The sequence below is a fragment of the Paramormyrops kingsleyae genome, chromosome 21, assembly GCF_048594095.1.
Source record: "Paramormyrops kingsleyae isolate MSU_618 chromosome 21, PKINGS_0.4, whole genome shotgun sequence".
NCBI lineage: Eukaryota > Metazoa > Chordata > Actinopteri > Osteoglossiformes > Mormyridae > Paramormyrops > Paramormyrops kingsleyae.
The window spans coordinates 15,656,077-15,667,302 of record NC_132817.1 but is presented as its reverse complement, the minus strand read 5'-3'; the positions used below and the strand labels follow the sequence as shown (position 1 = coordinate 15,667,302).

The window sequence follows — 11,226 nt, the reverse complement described above, 5'->3', positions numbered from 1 at the left end:
CATAAGGGGTCTCCAACTCCGGTCCTGGAGAGCTACTATCCAGTAGGTTTTCTATCCTACCTGGCATCTGATGAGCCACACCTGTTCCTGGTATTTACCTGAGAACTAGTGTGGCTCATCAGAAGCCGGGTAGGATAGAAAACCTACTGGATAGTAGCTCTCCAGGACCGAAGTTGGAGACCCCTGATATACATTATATGTTTTAATCATGTAATGATTACACTATTGCAAATTTATTCCAATTCTTCTCCCAATGGGCAGCAGCAGTGGGTCTATAGACCAAACCTGTATGTTCAGGTCAGTGTTTGGGTCGCCTCAGTTTGTCTGTGTGTGAGGTGCTGAATGAGGAGCTGCACTCACTCTGCTCTCTCTCAAACACACACACACACACACACACACACAGTAGGTCAATGTAGTAAAAAGAAAGTACCGTACCTGAGCTGCTGTCATTGAGCGCAGAGCGCTGGCTCTCCACAATCCACTGGGGGGACAGGAAATGCCTGCTTCCAAGTTGGCCTTCCTTAGGTGGGGCAGGGCCTGCGCAGGAACAACATCACTGGGATCAGAGGGCTGCAGGGCTGCGCGCAGGCAGACGTGGGTCTTAGATGGCGTGGAACAGTAACGGCAATCAGGCCTGCGCTACCAGCACCTTCGCCTGCAACTGGTCCTTCCAGCTGGTCATCTCATTCACGACAGTAAAAGAGACAGGTGGTCCACAGTATGGCGGAGGTGAAGCTCATGACGAGCAGCCACATGACCCTGCATCTCCACTGCGGCTGCCCCCTGAGCCAGGCCACAGGCCGCAGGGCCAGCCTGTACACGCAGACCAAGGCCATACTTAGTGGTTGGTACTGACAGACCGGCTGGCCCAGATGCAGCACAATCGCCAGGATCCACTCAACAATGGCAGAACCCTGCATTATAGGCAAGTCCTACTGCCAAGTCCCACCTGGGCTTTGAAGCAGGAGCGCCAGAGCAGTCGCATACCCTGGGTCGTTAGGTATGCGATACTCAGGACACACAGCACCCCCCAGAGGGCATGTCAGGCAGTGCTGACGGTCCAGCATGAGTCTTTTGGCAGTTTTTGTTTTTTGATTGCAGTGATAGATTTCTATCAAATGGAATTTCCCCTTGTGAGCACTGAAAAAATGCCCCTCACAACGTGAAAATAATGGATTTTTAATGTATATCTAACCCACAAACACATAGTGTTTCGCCATTCTCCCTAAAGATCAGGTTTTTGGTCCAGACAGCCCCCTCACCCCCACCCATACAGTCCTGCATAGACGTCCGTACATCCACCTTTACTTAGGGGCATGTCAGACTGTTCACAAAAACATCTATAGTTTACCCATAATTTTCTTTCTAACCTCTACATCACTGCTCCTAACTCACGACCTATTTAGTCTGGGTTAGACACCATGCTGACCGCGAGCCTGTACAGGATATGCAGATTTAGAAGGTGGGTGGGCTGCTTAGGGAGCATCACAACATGTTTCGGGGGGGGATGGGGGGGTCATTATCGCTTTTGAAGATCAAGCCCACGACTTATCGTGCTTGATGACTCAGTCAGGTGTCTGCTTGCACTTACTGAGAAGTGAGTCGGGGGGGGGGGGGGGGGCATACAAGGGAAGTGGAGTCTATTCAGCAGTCACTCTCATCACTGTACAACTGCACTTGCTGTCAGCACTGCAGTCCAGGGCTGTTACTTCTTTGGTTGGATTGACCATAATCTGGTGGCAGACGCACACACACACAGCGGAGTGTCTTCACCCCCACTTCAGTGTGCGTCGTATGTTGAGGTGAGGACTTGTTTGAGGTGAGCATTATTTTTAAATAATATTCAGAACACTGCATAAAGTATTAATGACTGAAAAAAATGGCTTTGTGTCATTTGTGGTAATCTCCCCTCCCCTCCATGTCCCATCTAGGTGTCAGTGTGGGGAAGACACAGCATGCAGAGAGACAGCGAGTGAAGTCACTTGTCTTTACTGCAACAATGGAACTGGGACACAAAACAGCCGTTGGACTCATGACAGGTAAAGACACAATCAGCGCTTTTATAGAATGTATGTTATGCTTACATGCACCAAACTTTTTTTTTATGCAAATTATTTTGAATTTTACAGGAAGTAGGAAGTAGTTTTGCTTTACATTACCTGCACCTTCATAATGCCGTTACAATGCGAAAAAAAACCTTTTTTACTAATTATTTCAAATTATACAGGAAGTAAGAGGTAGTAGTTGAAATATATATAATATTTTTAGCGAGAGATTCAAGAGTTATATAACATATTCTTTGCAATTCTTTAGAGTGTATTACGTATGACTCTCCTTGTTTTGCCTCTCTCTTGTTTTAATAAAATGACAGCAATTACATAGATTCACATGCTTTGATACTGTGTGCATTAATTGATCATTTACAATAATACAGTCTATCCAGCTGTGGGGTTTTGTTGTTTGAATAACCAAAAGCGCACCTCTGAATGCATAAAAATATGTTACTCTAGCTTCAACAAAACAATAAGAGGCATCTGAATATTAACCCTGACATTCCAGTCATTGACTAACCCTGATCGGAATAAGCAGGAACAGATACAGACTGCAAACAAATGGTTACATTCAGTTTCACTTGTCTAATTTATTAAATGTCAAGAAATATTAAATCATTACCTGCATTACACATGGAGTAATCACCTGAATCAGAGGGGATTATAAGCAGTTAACATAAATGGCCGCAGAATATTATACTGTTATTTATAAGCTGATTAAGGTTCTTGGTCTGCATGTCTTTATCATTAAAAAGTATCTCCACCATGTGCAGAAGTCTGTATTTCAGAGGCACATACAGCTTTCTTTCTTTGATTAACTACTCTGACACATATCCTCTCTTCCCCGTCATCACAGTGCTGGCGTGTGTGGAAGCTGCTGTGGGCTGGTGCACAGTGTCCCAGCCTCAGGAATTCCGGGCCACCGACGGGGACTCCCTGACACTCAACTGCACCTTCCAGGTGCCAGACGACTCTAGGGTTCGAGTGACCTGGTCTCATAGTAATGGATCCCAGGCAGGCCGTGTGCCAGTGTCCACCAAGCTTTTCTTCGTCAGGGAAGAAAATGAGACAAGGGAGAAGGACCCCAAAGAGCTGTTGTATCAAGAAGTGGGACACAATTGGTCCAGATTGACTCTAAGGAATGCTAGCTTCGACAATCGAGGAATGTACTTCTGTGAGGTGACAGTGGAGATTCCACACCTATACCAATGCTCCGGCAATGGAACGAAAGTTATAATTGGTAATTTGGGAGACATAACATCGCCACAATAGGTTGTAGTGATACATGGGGATGCAACAAATGAGAGTGAAAGAAAAAGTTAATTTTACTTTGTGAAATTGTGATGAGCATGAACAAGCTCACATACATCATGTATTTATTATTGGCAAGGTCTCTAAAAAGAGTGACTGTAAACGTAGCGTGACAATAAAAAGTCTCCCTTTACCACTTCCCTCCACAGAAACACTGTCTACAGCTACAGAGGGTAAAGTAGAAGCTCCCTCTGTGCTCTGTCTGTGTCTGTATGTGCACACGATTCGGTAGGAGAGGACAGGGCTGCAGTGAGGTCACAGAGGAGCATGTTCTGTATGCATGCTCTTTAACAGGAAACATCTGAAACATTTATTTTTTCATACTACACAGTGACACCACAAGATCATATACAGTGATACCTCAGTTCTCGAACTCATTAGAACTCGAATTTCTTAAAAGTCGAAACAACCAGTTCGAAAAAAAATTACCTAGAACTTGATCTGAATCTCAGAAGTCAAACCGTGAACGCCGACCTTTAGATAACTTGTACGTGTGGGGAAATGAGTCACGCGGCACGTCTCTCAGTGGAAACAAAGGGTAATGCTTCAGTGTCAGCCTGCTGTGATAACATCGTGCATGTTTACACTAGCTGAATACATATATTTAGACAGTAAAAATACATTTAGACAATGATAGACAGTAACAATAATTATTATTATATAATAAAATACATTTAAAAATAAAGATTTCTTATTAATTATTTTAATATTAATAATAAACCATTAATACATTTAATTATAATAATATTGTCCTGCGGAGCGGGGACGGAACGGAGACAAAGGCGCAGACGTCAGGGTATCGGGGAATAAAGGGTTTAACTACAGGTAAGGCAGGCAAAACGCAGACGGACAATACAATGACTGGACTGGGGAAACAAACTGAAACATGGAAGAAATACAGAGGGCTAATGAAAACAGCCAGAAACAGCTGATCACACGGGGATTCCACACGGGGTTGACGAGGGGGCGTGACACACGGAAGATGTGGACGATCGGGGCAGAACACATTGGTTTCTTTTTTACTTTACACATTGTTTGGATACATTTACTGTTTTGATAAATGTGCTTAGATGTGTTTAATACAGTATATGCTCTTCTTGTTTTATCCGGTTCATTTTGTGTTTAAATGCTAAAAAAAACATATTTAGGTGTCATTTTTTGGGGCCGGGAACCAATTAATTGGTTTTCCATTATTTCTTATGGGGAAAATTCGATCAGAACTTGAACTTTTTAGGATTCGATCCGGAGTTCTGAACTGATTAAGTTCGAGAACTGAGGTACCACTGTATTTATTCTGAATTGACCATTTGTTCTTCCTGATGTCAAAGTCATTTTTTTTGTTGTCAATGTTTTCCTTACATGACATCAGAGCTGTGGTAGTCGAGTCTGGTCTCAAGTCTCCATATGAATGGAGTCAGTCGTATCACACACTCAGCTAATTTCTTGCATTAGGTCTTGACCCAGGCTCAAACATTCATTAATCACCCCCCCCCCCATCCCTGATGGATTTCTTATATTATCTTCAATTTAGTTTAGCTTTGCGCACCCACCCGCATAGTTTTATCATGTCCTCACGTCTGGTGGTTTAAATGTGTTCAGCGAGATACATTCATGTTACAATGGAGTGTATGATTAGGGCATGGTGCAGCGGTATCAGGTGTGTTTCTCATACCTTGCTGTTTGACAAATTATTTTTTTCTTAGTTGAAAATAATTATTTCTTAGCTGGTGGTCATTTTAAATAAATAGTTTCATTGTAATAATTTGAAGCATTTGTTTAGTCTTGAATTTATATGTTCAGAATTATGATTTATGGCCTAGAATTGAACTTGATGCTTGTCTGGACTTGGACTCGGCTATCCTGCTCTGGTTATAGACTCGGTGTCACCTTGGACTCGCTCCCCTGCTGGACTTGGTCTTGACTCTTGAGTCAATTTGTTAAAGATATGGTCCTTACTCAGACTTCAGTAAGGCGGACTCCGGCACATGCCATATTCCTCACATTGTCCCTGCTTTGCCTTCAGGTGAAATACGTCCAGGCTGGAAGATCTGGGTGGGGGTGGGAGTAGGAATGGGGACTTTTCTGTTGACCGGCATGATGTTGGGATTGTCCATCTACTGCTGGAAGAAGAGCCCCGAAGGTAGGCCAGTGTTCTACTGCTGATTCTGCAAAAGATTCTTCATAACAGAATGTTGGACGTACATCTCCAAGGAGTTTACAGTAGGATAAATTACACTTAAGAACAGACTTTGTGACCAATAGGCTGCAAGTTCAGTTCCCAGAATGTTGTAAATAAATGTGCTTCTCCTGATTGTGTGGTTAAGAGAAGCTTCTTCTTCTGCATGCGTTGTTTCTGTTCCCTTCCACTGCAGCACTTATACACTGGATTTCACTGCCATGATCCAGCTGTGAGCTCTTTGATTTTTTCTTGTCTTTCCTTTTTTTAAAAGATGTGACCTATGCCAACATTCCACGTGCTCGTCACCCCTTCAGTCAAGCTCAGTCCCACAGCCACGTACCAGACCACAGACCAAGTCGGGCCAGCTGCCTCAGCCGGTACCAGGACAATCCGTGTCATGCCCCAAGCCCCAAGTCCCTGGAGGTCCTCACCGAGCTTGGGGGGCGGAAGCCTGTCCAGACCAGCAGCCTAAAAACACAAGCCAACATCTGCTTGTGTTAATACTGTATGTGTACCTAATTTATAAATAAATACATTCACACACATATCCTCCTGAGACCCAAGGAAAAAAGTGTCCTTCAATTGTAGGTTATTTGTCTTTGGAGGAAATAAGACATCTTACAATTTAGAATTTTTCAAATTTATTCTTATTTTAATTTCACAGCATGTCCTCTTTAGTGCACAAGAATAAGTACGTTTCCCAACATCAGTGAAAAAATAAATGCAAAAATACAATGTCCACTACAATGGACATAAATGAATAGGTCGGGTCTCAGGTGGATATACAAATATATTAAGCGTGCAATCACCTAACTTTTCACAGCCTATTGTGATAACCATCTACACTTTCCTCTGGTTAGTTTCTTGTCATCGGTGTGTATATCTGCCTACCCAGATCGGTCATTGTAGCTGTCATCGACATAATCTGCATTCAGTTAACGTTAGTCCTGTCGGTATCCTGTTCCACGTAATCCCTGTGTTCCGAATCCAACCAGGTTCCCCCCCTTGTCTCCTTTGACCCCTCGTGGTCCTTTGGTTTCCCTTTATTGTATATTTTGTGTCCAATAAAGTTCCAATCCCTATAACCACCCACCAGTGTATCACTCCCTCCTTTAATCCAGTGACGACACTCATGAAATGTGTTAAATTCCTGTTTAAGCCAGAGGTCGGGACTCGAGTCGCTAACAACCTGACATGGACTTTACGGTCTGATTTGCCAGCTCGCATCCACCCCACTTTTGTCTGTCCATTTTGCCTTTTTGACATCTGCTGCACGCAACAGCTTATAAGTAAAGATAATATAATGATCGTAATATTAATATCATGCATACTGTAGGCTCTGTCACGTCAACATTGACACCTTTCCAACGCCTTGAAAATGACGATATTTCAAGAAAATCTCAACGTAAGTCATTTTTTGAATGTATCTTGAACTAGATTTTGCTAGTCTAGTCATTTACTTTTAATGAGCATGAACCCCCCCCCCCCCCTCCAAGATGCGTTCCCCCACATTGTTTGCTTCATAGAAGTAGCTTCTGGCTTTGAAAATGGCTGGAGACCCCCTGCTCTAGAAACCATAGGGTGTGAAAATGCCAGGAAGATGCTGAAACCACTAACTGTGGCAACAACAGTCAGTTAAGAGTAGAGGCGGAAATTTCAGATCCAGAGAGTACAAATCCAGACCAAGATTTTGTTTCAACCAACCAGCTGAGCATATAGAGTCACAGCCACAGAGTACTCAACTGGTTGGTTGAAGCAAAATCTTGGTCTGGATTTGTACTCTCTGGAGCTGAAATAGGCACCTCTGGTTCAGCTGCATCCAAAATAAATTTCCCATATCACCTTAGTTCATAGCGCAGGTCCTTTATAATACAAAGCCAGCCTCTGCTTTACATTTTATTCTCAGTTGTGGCTCCCTATAAGCCCAACAAAGACAATGTATCATCATACCATTAGGAATCACACTCAGCAAATAGCGAAATGTTCTGCTGATGAAAGCACGGCACACACAAAGCACAGTGCACAAGAAGGCAACACTAATAGTGTTTCCAGTAATGGAGTGTCTATTTGCCCCGGGGTGTAAATAGTTACATAGTTTCTGTTTGGCTATTTACACCTGGCCTCCTCACTTCCTGCTCTCTGATGCACCACAAAAATGTAAACACTGTGTGGCCTGCATGCATGGCTACACGTCACTTCAGTGGCTGAAGGTGCGAAAGTGGTATCCAAATACAAGAGGTAGGGTACATTAAACACGAAATATACCCTTGTTCTAGCAATAGTTAGCTAGCCGAAGGTGCACAACTTACCTGCTAACTAGCGTTAGCACTAGCTACAGGGCTTGAAATTCATTTCTCACAATGGGGGAAAATTCCTCTCTTATGCGTACCACATGGAGAGGAATTTTATATTTTGGGGGGAGGGTGCAGTAAAAACAATTGTGCGTATTCAATAGCATTAACCATGGATTTTTTTTTGTGTAATAGCATTGTTGGCTACTGATATCTGGGTGCTTTTTTTGGAGGTTTGTCACCTATGGACTTTTTTATTTTAAGACGAGTAAAAACAAAAAAAAAAAAGAGAAAAAGGTCAATGTTGTATTATCTGGCAAAGTTAAACATACTGGAATCGGCCAAGAAAATTGCAACTGGTGCATCTCTAAAGACATTTTTCTGCATATTAACTAGCACAGTTATTAAAAAGCTTGAGATACCCATTTTAACCCAAAATGTTCTGTGCATTATGCATTATGTTTAGTGTTTTATGTAGAACAGGAACTAGCTTATTATTTCGATGAGGTCAGTTAACATAGGAGTACCACAGGAGTGTAAAGAGAAGTGAAGATTTGAGGCGGCTGCTTTCACAGCGCAAGGAAACGTGACCAGAGAAGCCAGCTGTGCTTTTTAGCATGAGCATTTGAACACATGCCATAATGCAGCAAAGCACTCGCACCTCAGCAGTTGCCGTTAATAACTATGGTGTTTGTGCTACTGTCAGGAAACAGGAAATGCCAGATATTCCACTTCACACTGTACCCATCCATATAGCTAGATGATGAAGCCATTAATATAAATTGTTTTCAAGGGTGAAACCGGAACAGCCAATTCTAAGACCTTTTGATTATAGATCTGTCCAAAATCCCTGTTCTAATTATCCAAGTTAAAGCAGTGACATCACCACTTTAACGGGAGGTAATTTATTTGGTTCCTTGAGCTGATCAGCCAAGTGTGCAGTTTGGCGGCATAATCCTCTGGCCCAGAAAACTGTACTGATGCGAGCACCATCATCGTATGCCCACCCCCCCATGTATGATGTTGGGGGGCAGGTCCAGGTAAGACGCCATCACAAGCTGAACATTTAAATGATCTCCTGCACAAGAATGAACACACAGTGGTGATGAAGCTGTAACCAGCATTAGCTATGAGGACGGCAGATATGAAATATGAAGAAGCTGTTAGCTGTATAGTAGGTGCCCTGTCATTATTACTATGACAGCTTAAACCATAAGTAACCAAACAGATAAAAGTCCTTGGACATTTTTAGGTGTCTGTTTGCTACTTTGAATGCAAACAAAATTTCAAATAAAACTATTAGATAGAGATTTCTAAATGCAGGCCTGACAGGTCAGTAGATGTAGGACAGAATGTAGAACCATGTGCCTGAGCCTTTCTGGTTTGGGTGTGATGGTCTGAGTAGTTGGTAGAAACAGGCACCTTCCTACCTAATGTGGTAAGTTTAGATCTTACAAGTTAAAGTTTGCTTGTACTGGCTGTGTGAACATCAGCTGTGTTGCATCATGTGCTGAAGTGGGGAACTGCTCCCTGTAACAGTAGTGATATCATGCTTTGTTTTTTTCTAGGCTGTTCATTTAGACATGAGAAGGCCTGAAAGTACTGAATGGCATTTATGGATGGAACACTGACCCCACCTGCTGGCCAATTTATTGAAACATTGAAATTGTTCTTGTCCGCACAGGCTAAAGTATCATTGAAGTCTGATACTTTTCTATGAGTCAAATGGCAGGGAAATGACAGGCAATTAAAAATCTAGTCAAGTTATTTTTTATAAATCATCCATAAGGGCAGTGTCTTGATTGATCTGCCACCAGAATGACCTAGGTGGGGTGGACATTGTAGGAGTGTAGGAGGAATATGTCATTTATAGATTTTGACTAGTAATGTATCACTCAAACAGAAATGAGGAAAATGTAAGTTGCATTGGTTTTCCAGGTTTAAACAGACATATTACATTGCTGTAGAGCCCCTGTTTGACCGATTGGCACCACATTTGGAGGGCCCTTCCCCAGTACTGTCCTACAGGATATATTCAAGTTTGGTGATGATTGGCTGAGGCAGGCCTGAGATATTGCTGTCATGATTGCACCTGTATGGTCTGGGTGTGGCTATGGGCCGTACCTTACGGAAAGTTTAGGATTTTTCTTATAATTATTTATAAGGACTGTCTCCTGATTTGAATGATACCAGATTTACATAGACTGGGCGAAAATCCTAGGACAATTGTGAAAAGTCCTGGCAATAAATGCCAGCTGCAGGCTTGACAGTTCTGGAGAAACAGGCAGAAACACAAAATTTGTCACTGTAGCGCCCCCATCTGGCGGACTGGGGTGTCCTTACCAGGGTGAGGTCAGGGTCTGTAACCAAATTGATCATCTAGATTTAGTTCAGATTGATGATTGGGCATTTTAAAAATATTAAAGTATAAAAAGCCTAAAATATGTCCCCCCAACGTGAATGGAAATGTTCTAAAGATCTATTGATTTGACACGGAATTGCCCAAGAAGAAAAAAGGATCTGAAAAATGTTAGTTAGTTTTCTGTTCTCCCACAGAACCGAGCCCACGGCTAAATCTACTTAAGTACAGGTATGTGAAACACGGACTTAAGTAGAGTAACGAAGTAATTGTACTTCGCTACCGCCCAACACTGTTAAGTGCACGAAAATCACATATGTATGGGATCCACGGATGGTTCGCCATTATCCCCAGTTTGGGACATTCTACAGCGCTTGATGTGAAAAGGCTTAACGTGACTTAAAGTGCCACCAAAAATCACCAAATTTCTCACACACATATCTGCTCATAAACACCTTCACCTGACAAAAATCTAAACCGAAATACTAGGAATATGGACTTTATCTTACGTTCATAAAGACTTTGAGCTTTTATTTGCAGCCACTTCAGATTAATATTTTATTAGCACCATTTGTAATAGTTATTATATATTCGGTTATCCATCTCCCCGAAAAGCTTATTAAGATTGGTACGAAAAGATGCTTATAATTATAGATGAAATGGATGCTTTAGAGAGCAAATTGAAAGGTTGTAGGAATAAACTGCAATGGTGGTAGCTCTTTTTCAGTGCGACATTGATAAAGATGCCTTTCGCAAACATCGGGGAACTTCTGCAGGAGCAGGCGACAAACGAATATATCGTAAGCCACCCCAATATAAAAAACACCCTTAAGTCTTCTTTCACATGTTCAATGGAGCGTTAAGAGCGGGAAGTGGGATTCGACACATTTGCTTGTTTTTATTTAAGTTTTGCTTGTTTGTATTCAAAGTGGCGGTTTTCACGTTGATGAGGTTCTAGAACACGTAATAATCGGATCATTATATAACAAGCGTTCTCATATAGATAGATAGCTAAAAGAATACTTGGGAATTCAG

At 42.3% G+C, this 11,226-nt stretch overlaps 1 protein-coding gene across 4 annotated transcripts; it reads left to right on the top strand.

Moving 5' to 3' along the window:
• The first annotated feature begins 1,612 nt into the window (after positions 1 to 1,612).
• Positions 1,613 to 6,631, top strand: LOC111836602 (uncharacterized). 4 transcript variants are annotated; one of them, XM_023798029.2, is made up of 6 exons: positions 1,613 to 1,802; positions 1,932 to 2,039; positions 2,908 to 3,291; positions 3,512 to 3,535; positions 5,386 to 5,502; positions 5,813 to 6,631. In XM_023798029.2, exons 2-6 carry the CDS (start codon positions 2,000 to 2,002, stop codon positions 6,040 to 6,042), a joined length of 795 nt encoding a protein of 264 aa, XP_023653797.2. In that variant the 5' UTR covers positions 1,613 to 1,802; positions 1,932 to 1,999; the 3' UTR covers positions 6,043 to 6,631. The 4 variants fall into 4 exon arrangements, with proteins under 4 accessions (XP_023653797.2, XP_023653796.2, XP_023653795.2 ...); XM_023798028.2 differs by having other exon boundaries at positions 1,613 to 1,819; XM_023798027.2 differs by having other exon boundaries at positions 1,613 to 2,039.
• The last annotated feature ends 4,595 nt before the right edge of the window (positions 6,632 to 11,226 follow it).